Raw genomic sequence first — 14,282 nt, forward strand, 5'->3', positions numbered from 1 at the left:
CAATTTGCTCTATTTTGTTGTATTTTTGAGCACCTTGGTTTAATTTTAAGAAGGATATTTACATGATAAAGTAACTATGCCGAAAAGTTCAAGTTTACTATGTTATATCCATTGGTAAGATGAGAGGCTTTTGAAAAGCTGCGTTTTCAGAATACTCTTTGTTACGTTCTTATTAAGAACTAATTCACTGCCGAAAGCACATCATTATGGAAGAAACGTCGATATATTCACAAATACTAGTCAAGTAAAGTTACTTATGTAAGTTATTATCTCTTATACTATTATAACCATTCAATTGTTTAGAGTATATTTATATTATTATTATTAGAGTATATTTATATTATTATTATTAGAGTATATTTATATTATTATTATTAGAGTATATTTATATTATTATTATTAGAGTATATTTATATTATTATTATTAGAGTATATTTATATTATTATTATTAGAATATTTATATTATTATTATTAGAGTATATTTATATTATTATTATTAGAGTATATTTATATTATTATTATTAGAGTATATTTATATTATTATTATTAGAGTATATTTATATTATTGGAAAAATAAAAGAAGAGTAAATCTCGGCTTATTCCAGTGCAAATTGGACCAACATAATAAAAGTTTTGAAGAACATATTCATTTCTGACATCTTTCAGTGGCACAGCGCTACATCTGCAAACTTGTAATGTTAAAACTGGGTCTCTATACCCGTGGCGGGCAGAGCATAGATAACCCATAGTACAACTTTGTGCTTTACTTTAAAAACATATTTCTGAGTGATTGTCATATAAATTAGTATCGTCCATGTTGTAACTTATTATTTTCATTGCTGGAATAATGTGTGATAACTTGTATGATGTTATATTCGATTAATTTCATTGTGAAAAAAAAAACTGCTTCATTTTATACTCTAGTAAACTGATATCATGTTAGTTTTAAACTTAAAATCCTCGGATAATTTTATTTAGTAATTTTTGAACATTTAACAACTCGTGTAGATGTATAAATTAGTTTATTACTTCAAGTTTATTTTTAAAGTAGTTGAAATAAATCAATGTATCAACTTAAATTTCAATTAGCAGAAAGTTAGATATTCTCTTATGAATTATGGGAAATCTACGCTACTGTGAGAATTTCATAAACTGTTAAATAATTTTAATTCTCTGAATGAAACTCATTGTTTTCATACATTCAACGAATTTTTCTAACAGTTATAAAAATGAATTAATTCAGAGACCAGTGAAGAAGGAATGATCTGACTGTATGTGGATTGTCTTCAACTCACTCCTTCCAATTTCACCCCAGCTTACTGCATATCCATAGGATGGACACAAACCGTATGCTAAGGTCACGTCAATTAATATGAAGAAAGCAACACACATCTTCTGATGTAATATGTGGAACCATGCACACACGCACACAGCACCAGGCTTCGCTCTACTGAAGATCTATTTTTCCATTGTTGTTTCATTTGGCTGGTGGATCAAAATAGAGTTGTGTTTTCTTTTCGATACAACTGCAGACTGTAGTTCCTACGTATAATGGATCAGTAGATGTAATTTTTAGTTTTTACTTAGCAGTAAAAGGATTTCAAATCAGAAGTTGAAAGGTTGAATTGATACTTGTTAAGTTTTGAAAACTTTAGTGAGTTACTGGTGAATGGAAGCAAGATGTAATTAAAATAAAAACAACTTCAGACAAGATTTTCATAGGGGAAGCATCATATCCTAAATCATCTTCTGGAAGAGGCATTTCAACATGATGTCCTAGATCATCATCTGGAAGAGGAATTTCAACATCATGTCCTAGATCATCTTCTGGAAGAGGAATTTCATACATGTTAAATAGATATTTAGTTAGAGGATGTACCTTTTGAGGAAGATGAACCACTGAAGAGTTTAGCAAGTTGGCAAGAATAACATTGTGAGTCAGAAGTAGTATACTGAATATATTTCACATAAAGCTGGCGAAGATGAAAAATAAAATGTTGAATTTTGATACGATCATATAACTCCTGGGGCAGACCCACTCACTCTGTTTTGAAGGATTAGGGTGTGAGGATTATACTATGCATGTGATTGACTTTTACATGGAATATAGGTAAATGTAAACCTGATAAATTTTTCTTCATGTGTAGGAAACTGGATAATGTTTATCTTTAGTTTCAGTCCTACATATTTCCATCTCAATAAATGTAAATCTTATTTCTATTCAGTTTTCAATCACTTTACTGACAAAATATTTCCATATCGGTAGGTAAAAGCTTATGCTATTTAGTCTTCATTAAATAAATGTACTATTGTAAAACCAAATCTATCATTAGATGTACCAACTGGTTTCGTGGAAGTACAACCATTATCAATAACTCTATACAAAATTAAATTGATGTATAAGCTTTAGATGATAGTATAAAAATATGATACGTATGTTATTGTGAAATGTCTTTTTTCTCACTCAGTGATCCTATGTTTACACACAAAAATAAGATATTTGGTGCAACTGATTGCTTATTGAGGATAATTCAGCCTATAAACTGTTTAAAATACCCAAAAATAAATATTTATTGGTTAAGTAAGTTATAAAATTATACTGATAGTATCAACAAAGAATCACTGCGTGAGTTAAAACATTTCAAAATACCATATATAAAACACCGTATTTGTTTTCCACAAATTATCTTATATTCAACATAATTTTGTGAAGAAACATTTAGCGATATTCTAAAATGAATGATTATTTAAACAATACCACTAATCCTCTGAATTCACTACAAAATTTTAATGTCAATTCATTCTATAAAGGTAAGCTAAACAAATAAACACCAGAGTATCACACTCATAAAAACATGTGTCTTAAGATGGCTGGTATGAGTATTAAAATAAAGTATAGAGTGACGTTTCGATATTCTTAGGTCATTTTCAGGTTAACAAAAAGAACAACAGTATCCACTTGTGTTTTGGATATTATCATACCAAGATAATAATTTAGCTAAGTCATGGTTATCCTCGTAAGATGGAAAAAGTGTTTCCAATGAATATCTTTGTATAGAAATTTTGATAAATTTCATATTGAAAATACAAGAAGCTAGTGTGTGCCCACGAAATGCAATTCAAAAAAGAAAATTCCAATTAGAAATATTAACAAGCGTTTAAATCTTTTCTACGTTGAAGAAAATTCCAGTTACAAAGTAGATCTTCTGTAATTAACAAAGAGAATTACTTGGAAGTAATCTTGGTTTCATTCATGACAGTTGACCTGGTTTCCGTAGCATTATTAATAGTACAGATAAGAGTCACTTTGAAATGGATAAAAAGAAATTGAAAGACATATAATAAATACGTGTATTGTTATATATTCCTAGTCCTTAGGATAAGTTAAGAATCATAGCAAAGATAATTACAAAACATACGTTGTGAACACTCACTATTCAAATAAACCAGGTTAATACTTTCTACGTTATAGCTTTCATAACAAAAAATACATAAGATTGTTGAAGTCCCTCTTCCGGACATTATCTTATCATACATAAATGCCATTTAAACTTTTTTTTTATTGTAAAAGCAAATATTATAAATGTTGATCTTTATTCACGTGTGCCTGAAACATTTTCATCACTAAACCATCTAACGGGTAAACATCTAATAAAGAACAGTTTAACACTTTTATAGTTCACTTAGTCAATCGTGCACATTTATTATTCATACTCAACCTAGAGCAGACTCACTATGTGTCTACAGTGTTATTTCCTTTTATTTTCTATAGTCATACTATAATTATTTCAAAAACAATATTAAGAAATCACTTCAACTTGGGTTATTTCGTCAAGCTAGAAACGTGAGGTTTGAAACTAAACTCGAAACAGTAACCTTCTGAGTATTACATTCATTCTAAATCTCATACTTTGTAACATAGACAAAAATATATTATTATATTTCGGTCTAATTCAGAAAAACTTCAGGTTGAGATAGATTATACAGACTCCTACAAACATAATAGAAATGAAACACGATTTGCAGTGTTTTTATTGTTAATTTAAGTATACTGTAATGCCCCACCTTTTAACACTGCCTATTCCTTCCATGTTAAAGAAACAATGGTAAACACTACAAGAATGATTTACGTATAAATACACTGCTTTATTTAGATTCACTATGATGAATAAAACACAAACAAAAACACCATACATATATTCATTCGGTAGACTTTTAGGCAGAGTATTTATGATGACCTTTGTAGTTGCCATCCATTCTACAAAGTTTCACCATATAAATAATTTTAAAGATTTTTTCACAAACATATAGCAACCCCCAACTCCCCCTTTAGTAGATCAGCCAAATTATGGAGTAGACCTTATAAGTGTTATTTAAGGTTCTCTAACAAAGATTGGTCACTTTTAGAAACAATCGCCACGTTTATTTTGTAGACTTCTGTACATTTAACTCTGTTTCATTTTGAAAACCAATGTTTAGATAAATAGACACAAATGGAGAAGGGTAGAACTGGTATAGTGGAGCGAGAATTCCACCACTTAACAAATAATATCTAATTTGTTTGTAGACTGTGGTGTGTATATGTGAAATATATACTTATATTTACTTATACTAATTGAATTTCAGTTCTTTTAATATGATAACTTGATGCTGATAACACATGAAGATATTACTGTTTTCCTGTACTGGTAAAAGCAACTTACAAACAATGTTATGTTAGATATACACAAGATGGAACAACACTACGTTTGTTGTCAGAACAAACAAACTGAAGAAAAACTCAATGAGCTATTGGTTGAAGTCCGACTATACAAATATGAAGATACTTCATTTGAAAATTGCTTTTATGGGACACTTGTAATTAAAAAAACAAAGATTAGTTAAAGTTAAATTCTTGCTATGCCTTTTCAAAACATGTACACCATTGTGTTAATTGAAACAAATGGTCATTTTACAATATTTTCAGCATGGCGGCCGGTGTAGGCTCGCTGGATCCGCTGATTTTCTTTAATAGTCATTTTTTCAGACAGACGGCGTCATTAGCTGTGTTTGGCAGTACAATCGATCTATTTTGGAGATATATGACGAAATTTTAATGAATATTACGTCATTCGAAATTGCGTTAGAAGGGCAAGGAGACCAGTCAAGAAACAACTTTTTACCAACTCAATGAAGAAAAAACGGTATCAATGGGGTCTGAAATATAAGAACTGGACGCAAGAACAAAGGAGGAAGGTGTTATTCAGTGACGAGACTCATTTCTTCGTACAGGGTCAAAGAAGTCTGCATGTTGGCAGATCTCTAGGTGAGAAACTTCGAGAATCTCACATTAATCAGTTCGTAAAACATCCATTGAAGGAGATGTTTTGGGGCTTTTTCAGCTACTATGGAGTCGGAGGCTTGCGTATCATAGAAGGTATGATGCGAGGACCACAGTACATCAAAGTTTTGCAGAGAATAGTTGTTCCAGAATTGAAAAAGAGATTTCCAGATGGATCTGGCATTTTTCAGCAAGATCTGGCTCCGTGCCACACATCGAAACTTGTGAAGAATTTTATGACTACAACGCGAATAAAGGTACTGGACTGGTCTGGAAACTCTCCGGACTTAAATCCTATTGAAAATCTTTAGGCGATTTGTAAAAAAATACTTTGGGGAAAAGACTGTACTACGAAAGATAAGCTAATTGAGGCCATAATTGAGGTGTGATACTGCGATCCAAAAATTAGTAAAGATTGCAGTCAACTCGTGGAGTCGAAGCCAAAGCGAATTAATGACCTTATGAAAAATAAAGGCGATCATATCACGTATTAATTTGTGAGTAATTTTTGGATTCTTAGAAATAAAACGCAAAAAATTGATAAAATCGTAATATTCCGTCTTGTTTCAATTAATTTGCACAAGGGTGTAGGGCCAAGGCTTTCAAACTCCAGTTTCAGGTGGCATAAGCAGATGAAAATGGTCATCCCCACCTGAACATGACATCAGTCTATTGCAGGTTACCTTTCAGCTGGTATCCATCATACAATTGGATAAACTGGAATAACTGGAGTAAAGTGTCTTACGCAAGGACACAACAGAATGACGATGGCCAGCTTCTATTTTGTTTGTTTGTTTAGAATTAAGCACAAAGCTACACAATTGGTATCGAAACCCGATTTTTAGTGGCGTAAGTCCATAGACATACCACTGTGCTACTGGAAGGCGGGCCAGCTTCGAACTCACAATCATTCCACTACAGTTCACAGTGGGAAGCCAATGAGTCACACTGTCCCTAAATATAACTAGTATCAATGTTATATGTGAATTTTTTAGAATTATAAAAAATACATGTATACATATGTTTTTGTTTGAAAGTATTTAAGTTTTTGTTTTAGATTCGCACTATTAATTAGTGAAAAGGGGCTTAGTGGTTAACTTCCACGTTATATTTATATTTATCTATAGTTTGAGTTCAATAGTTTGCAAAGCTATCTGTGCAACGCATTACATTTTAAAATGATTTGGAGTAATTTGAATGGAAAAAACATATAAGTAGATGATATACTGAGGTAATTTAAGCACTTTTGTGGACATGATCCATTAATTAAAGAACTTGAAGAAACATTTTACATGCTGTCGTATATTAAGACGAACTACATGTGAGTTTAAAAGGATATTCACTGAATATAACAATTATGGAGTAATGCTCAAACTCTCACTTAATCATGATATTGACTGGAATAAAAAACTGCACCAAAGCGAAGTAGAAAATGAATAATCTTTATTACCACGAACTTGAAACACAAATACAATGTGTATTCTTGCTTTAACGAAACTACCAGCTGTTACTTTTATTGAATTTTTTACCGATTGTTACATTCTAAAACATTTTGTATTTATTAGCGCAACACACGATACTATGTGACTGGTAACTCTAGTTACACATAGCTGGGGGTATTACCTTTATATATCACCTGAACAAACATTGAATGGCCCTTCGACATTCCTACATAATTTCGCATTAAGTAAATGTTTCTGTTCAGTAATAGTACATAAAATAGAAATATGTGATATATTCATAAACCATAACACCATATACGTTGCTTTGATATAATTTTATTTTTTAAATTTCGCACAAAGCATCGATAAACTAGAGAAAAGTCATTTAATCAACATCATCCATAATTAAAAGATATGTATACGTATACCTATGCTTTAGAATGGGCAGAAAAATTCTGAAAGTAAAACTGATAAGTGCATTGTTACAGACGCAACTCATTGCGTAGCATCACATCTAACAACAATCAAATTGTTTGTTTGTTTTTTGAATTTCGTACAAAGCTACTCGAGAGCTATCTGTGCTAGCCGTCTCTAATTTAGTAGTGTATGACTAGAGGGAAGGCAGCTAGTCATCACCACCCACCACCAACTCTTGGGCTACTCTTTTACCAACGAATAATGGGATTTACCGTAACATTATAACGCCCCCACGGCTGAAAGGGCGAGCATGTTTGGCGCGATGGGAATGCGAACCCGCGACCCTCGGATTACGAGTCGCACGACTTAACACGCTTGGCCATCAACAATCAGAGCTCGGATTTGTACAGAAATATAAGTTTGAGCATAAATTTTTAAGTTAAATAATTAAAATATATAATATATGTTAATTTAAGTGAACGATCGAAATGATACACGTAACATACGTAATGCAACAGTTTTAAGAAAAGAACGTAATAATATCACAAATTAATAATTCTAAAAGATGAAGTTTTTTGTTTTTTTTTGTTATATACCATTTCGTTTTAGTGGTGCGCTGTTTAATACCACCTGTTGTCAAGTGAAATAAATCTAGAAAAAGAAAAGTTATTAGTTAGTTTCTGCACTTAAACCAGCAAACACACGAATCGAATAGGAATACAAATTCTGATAGTATATATCACGAAGATCACAACTGAATAACGTACTAGTAAATTTTTACTTCCTAACATAATGTAAACTTTATAATGAGCGAAGATAACTTTTATGTTTAGGCCTAGCTCTATGTCTTAAAGTAAGGCCTGTCTCTTTTTTTGTAAAAAGTGTGGATCTAGTTATATGACTAAGAGAAAGTGTAATTTTTCGGCTATACGCAAGTATATAACTTCTATCGCTAGGGTTAAACTGTATGGTTATATGTAAAAAGTAATGCGTGGCAAAAAATACACACTTGTAACAAAAAATAAACGAATAAATACAAGTAACAGTTACTCTTGAGATAGGAAAATAACACATTGTTAAGCGTTTTTTCATCAGGAATTTTTTTATTCACCGACACTGGTAGGTAACAAGCGTAGGCCTCCTCATAGTGTATAAACTAACATTAGGTCTAACCTCCAGCTTTTAATTTTAACTTAACCTGTGTTTCATAAGTTACACTGTAGTTTAATAATATTATTGACTGTTTGACTCATATACATAAAATTTATGGATTAAGACAGAGACTCGGGAAACTAATTCATTAAATGTAGAATGTGACTGAGCCAGAGGAGGTAAATTTCATTACTAGGCCTATTTTCGCTAGTTAAATGAAATTCACCAAAGAAAGTTAACGTTGCGTAGACTTTGGCTATTGGTATAATAATTAAAAGCCAGTAACATACTGTCACATTTTAGAAAAGTTTAATGAAAAAGACCTGATGTTTATAACTGTTAAATACGTAAGCAGGGAGAAGGGGTTCAAAGGTATTCGGTTGAACACTATTTTTGTGATGTAAAAATTATTCCGATACAATTATAGCGCAGATGTTTTAAGTTGTTTAACGTTTCCTACATAGTCTACATTTTTTGATAAAACATTAGAATTTTTTAGCTTCAAATAGTAGAATGCCCTGAGACGCCTGTAACATTAGCAAGGTGTTTGTACTTCGTGCAATATGTTTTGGCTTTTTATCTCACAAATTATACTCCCCCCTCTCTATCCAGTATTCTGCTTACTGGCCCTATCTATGTTGGTTTGCGCTAAACCTTAAGTTTCCTGATTCTTTCCATATCAAATATTTACTCGTTCATTTCTATGCAATTTCATGTCTTACTATATATTATAGTGGATCATGACTTTGGCTTAATAATTGTTTTGAAAATTTTTAAATCACACATTTCCTTTTTCTTGGAAAGTTATAAACAATGGTTTGTAAGAAGTTTCAAAGCTGGTGTTGAAGAAGCTGGAAAAGCGAAAGTTTGAGCAATAAAATATAAACTTTAAAGGCAGGAATCGTTTTTTATATATTTTAAAAATCTTGCCTAGTGATAAACTAGAGTTAGCATTGAGAGAGTTTATAATGTTAGACTCAGAGTGAGTCTAAAAATTGAGAAAACTTTATTTCTCAAATGTATGTGTGAATATGTAAGTGGGAATATAAACAAAACACGTTGTAAGTCTACTTATAGCCCTTAATTTACAAAAAAAATATTTACTGGAAGTTTAAGATTTCGTATAGAAATTCAGTATTACTTAGTTTTCATTTCAAATTCATTATTATTTGTGCCAGATTATAAGGAAACATTCATGTGAGCATTTTGATAGACTATCTCTTACAACATGGAGCTCTTAGAAAATGACACAGACCACTCAGATCATGATGGTAAAACCCATGGAGAACCACCTTATGTGATACTGTTTCTTTTTGCATCGTTCTCTATCGGAGGTAGGTGATTGGTTGTTTATATCTATCTTCTTATATTAACTGTACATACAAAATTGTATTATAAAACACATAATTTTGCAATAAGTAAGGTCGATGAAATATTGATGACTGGGAACACTGGATGAAAATGTCAAATACAGTTGAAATATGGGGTTTTAGAAAACCAGTAGTTTTACATTACAAAACATAGTGTCTAGTACTCTAGTTTTGTAAGCATATTAGCACCTTAGCTCCTCTACAGGTCCATCTGATATTTTTAATCCACTGTTTATTAAATTTGTAATTATTTAACACAAGTCTTTAAAAATATTGATTAACTGTAAGACCTTTAATCATTTGTTAACATCATTTGCAGAAAGTAAAAGTGTTTTAATGAACTTCAAGTGTGAAGAATCTCCTTATATTTACAATTTTATAAAATTCACTGTGATAATTAATTAGATATATATATATATATATAACCAAGTTTAGTATCTGGTATTATTTTTAGTGGGTTAAAAATGTCGTTTTGAATCTTCGTATTTGTAAATCGTTGATGTAACTAACCAGCAACATCAGTTTGTAATATTTTGAGTAATTAGATGTTCCCGAAACAGCGGTAAGTTTTCGGAGTGACAATGCTAAAACCAAGGGTTTGATTCCCCTCGATGTGACTTTGCTAAGAGAAAAACACACAGTATTTGAAAGTTTCATACCGACAAGTTAGTAGTTACATCAAAATATTTTACTTATCTAGTTATTTGGTAATAGTTTCGTACTTAAGAATGATCCTACCTGTTTTAAAAATGTCCGTCCTTTCTTACTGTAAAAGCTGTAACGTACAATAAAATTATGCTGGTTATTTATTGTTTGGATCTAATTTTTAAATGTAGCAATACATCACCTCCCTCTAACCCATGGCCTACTGTTGGAATACTTAAATTTGTTACCCATGGCACTAAAATGTAGAGTGTGGGTTTTCTTTTTAGACGATAACGGAATTTCGAATCCAAAGCTCACTACGTTAATCACTAGGCCCCTCTTGGCTTAGGAAAAGCATTTATAAATATATAATTATTTTTTGTATGTATTAGAGCAAATCCACACTGCCATCTGGGCAATCGAACCTCAAATTGGTGCTTTGTAAGTCCGTAGACTTTTGTAAAAGAAACGATATTTTAACGTTATATAAATAATAATATGTAAACAAATAATAGAAACCGTCATCGACGTTTCTTTTGGTTTGACTAAGAAAATATGTATAGAAATACTCTAAAGCTACACATACTAGAAGAAATTCAATATGAAACTCATCACTGCCAATTTTCATATATATTATAGACATTTTTAATGAAATATTTTCAATAGATAAGGACTGAGTGGCCATTTATATATACGTGGTTAGACTCTTAGGGAGAATGAGTAGAAATAAATCCAAAAGTTATTTACTTGTATCAGGTTTTAGAAGCTAGTGTTTTAATTTTTTGGTACTTCCAAAATTCCTGTAATACTTACAACTTTGTCTTACGTTCGCTGACCAAAATTATAAGCTATGTATCCCAAGGTACAAGAAACACGCTTCTTTTCTTTCACGGTTTGAGTGAACATCTAAGACATTTAAAACACAAATATAACAAACTACGTAGTTTGAAATATTAATTCCATACACAAACACACATATAGTTCACTTGTACATATCAGACGATTTTATTTCAACCAGGAGAAATGGTCATCGATAATGGATTGTTTTGGTTCTATTCATAGTATGATTTAATATTTCACCGTATGTCTGAGATGTATTTTACTTACTATCATGATCCTATATCTTATAGGATTTCAAGAATATCCAACACTGATGCTACTAATTTATTATTGTCCATGGTTACTGATAAGAAATAGAATTTCCAACAGTTTGTATGGAGAAGCTCAGTTACAGTTGTTAAATCTAATGACAGATTGAACGTCACACTTAATGTTTAGTATTTTAAGGATCTTGTGGAGGAATCATTCTAAACAATACATTAGAACCATGAATGATAGAAGTTATTAAAATCTTATGAAATATAAGATCACTGTGGTGAGTGAAAAACGTTTGAAAACACCATACATACCACCACTATATGTAGGAATGAAGCCGAAACCAATATAACTAAGTTGTAAACTAAATGAAGATGTAATATACATTCCGCCACCATATGTAGCCTATCAGTTTGTCCACAATTAATGATGTAGGGGTGAAGTCCGTCAAAACCAATGTAACCAAGTTGTAAACTGAATGATAGATTGTAGTTCAAACTTACAATGTAGTTCTTAATCTTTCACTATTGTCATGTGTTTAACAGTTGATGCCATTTTATAAGAGTTTTAATGTTGTTTTATATCGTGTATATTGTTTTCGATATTTAAGATTATTCACTTTACAATAAACGGAACGTTGTGGTTGAGTATGCAAGTCTTGATCATTGGATTTGAGTTTAAGTCTGTTTAAATGCTCAAAACTGAAAGCAACAACGTGCCAGTAGACAAGTAAGATTATTAATTATATTTGTTATCAGATTATAACTTTAATTATTTCTAAAATGGCCCCTTACAGTTTTTCCCAGACCGAGACTATACAGTATTTCAACCATGATCATTGCTGATTTTTTGCGTTTCGATCAATACAGGACCTTATCATAGTAATGGTCGAAACAATGTTAGCAAAAGTAAAACTATTACCTTCTTTTAAAATCATTTAAAACAGTTATATAAATGAAACCTACAAGTAGGCGACACATCCTTAAAAATCTTCTTTTAAAATACACAAAAGAAATGTTTAAAAAATGATGAATTTATCTTCTAAAGAAAGGTCTGGATTTTCTTCTAGCGTTAGTTCGATGGAACTTGAAAAGAATACATATGCCCTACACTGTCGTGTTGTTTATTGTGGGGATAATAACTGCTTCAGTTTCATTCCGACACGAAAGCGTCAAGAAATACATAAGTATCGTCCACCTTGATCCACATACCATTCTTCATATGTTTCTACCTGTTTTAATTTTTGAATCTGCTTTTTCGTTGGATGCTCACTTCTTCCTAAAATCTTTCAATCAGTGTGTCATCCTTGCAGTGCCTGGTTTAGGTAAGTCACAAGTTTAGAATATTTTGCTTACAATCAGAACATATATGGTGCTTCGAAGAATCTTAACTTATATTTACTTTGATTTTCTTTTATTATTATTAATCAAACACTAAAAGCTTACATAATTATAAAATTGGGGATTTTTTACAATTTTTGTATTACAAATTTTACAGTTTGATAATTTTCTAATAGTTTCTACGAAGATGTTTGTTTGTTTTTAATTTACACGACGGCTATCTGTGCTAGCCGTCCCTGATTTAGTAGTGTAAGACTAGAGGGAAGGCAGCAAGTCATCACCACCCACCGCCAATTTTTGGGCTACATTTATACCAACGAATAGCCCTCACGGCTGAAATGATGACCTTGGTTGGTGCGACCTGGAGTGGAACCCGTGACCCTCAGATTACAAGTGGAACATTTTAACCTACCTGGCCATGCCGGACCTTTCACGAGGATATTTAGGTCCATGGTTAACCTTAGGTTAATGATATGTTTGGAATTAAATGAACAGTGCAGATAGTCTTAGTAAAAATTATAGAACTAGTCCTGATTGGACGGTTGAGATATCATATGCAATATTTTTGTACGTTTACTCCTTTGGGTCTTGGAACAATAGCAACCTGCGAAATGGAACCACAGCATGTGGTCTGGAGCGAAAGATGAGGTCAACACATTATTCATGATACACGGTCTGTTAGGTTTAACCTTTGCTAGCAGGACCAAAACCAGTTATCCATGAATAATTGTGTAAAAAACGAGCTAATGCGTGCTTAGATAATCTCAAATAACTATACTAACATAATTTTAAGTTTTCTTTTTTTCCCTTTTTATTTTTGTAGTTATTGCGTCTGGTTTGACAAGCATTTTCGCCTATAACATTTTTCATGAAGACAGCTGGGGTTGGATCGATTCCATGTTTCTTGGAGTAATTTTGAGCGCCACGGATCCAGTTGCTGTTGTGGCCTTGCTCCGAGAACTAGGTTAGATACTAAAACTTACATAGCTCGGTTACTTGTATTATGAAAGTTTCGACTGTTTATTTACTTAATCACTAAACAGCATTCTGAAAAGCATTTTATTAACTTCAATGAAGGGTAGGTAATTAATTATAAGACGCCCATAGAAAACCATAAATAATTTTTGTCTTGTGAGTAAATGTAATTAACTTCCTTTCTTTAATGTTAACTTTATTAAAAGTAATGTTTAATCAGTGTATTATTTTGCTTTTTCACACTTAGAAAGATTATATTGCAATGTTAGATTAGAATACGGGCTTAGGACTAACACATCCTGGGCTGAACAAACTTTGTCAGATATTATGAGTAGTACAGCCAAACATATCGATAAAGGTGAAGAAAGGTATATAACTAATGAATCAGTGCTTTGTAATCATTATGCACTTATGTTTTCAACTGAATTTTATGGTATCACTCAGACTAGTATATAGAACTGGTTCCAATATTTAGTGAATACTTTCACTTCTGATTTATGAAGTTAGTCTGATATAATATTAGTG

At 31.6% G+C, this 14,282-nt stretch overlaps 1 protein-coding gene across 1 annotated transcript in view; it reads left to right on the forward strand.

The window, feature by feature from the left end:
• Window positions 1-9,560: 9,560 nt before the first annotated feature.
• The window catches only part of LOC143257655 (sperm-specific sodium:proton exchanger-like), a 49,766-nt gene continuing 45,044 nt past the window's right edge, over window positions 9,561-14,282 (forward strand). The window contains exons 1-3 of the mRNA XM_076516698.1: window positions 9,561-9,666; window positions 12,512-12,766; window positions 13,606-13,746. Coding sequence (XP_076372813.1) covers window positions 9,561-9,666; window positions 12,512-12,766; window positions 13,606-13,746 — 502 coding nt within the window. The remainder of the gene's footprint in view (window positions 9,667-12,511; window positions 12,767-13,605; window positions 13,747-14,282) is intronic.

Source organism: Tachypleus tridentatus, chromosome 7, assembly GCF_004210375.1.
Source record: "Tachypleus tridentatus isolate NWPU-2018 chromosome 7, ASM421037v1, whole genome shotgun sequence".
NCBI lineage: Eukaryota > Metazoa > Arthropoda > Merostomata > Xiphosura > Limulidae > Tachypleus > Tachypleus tridentatus.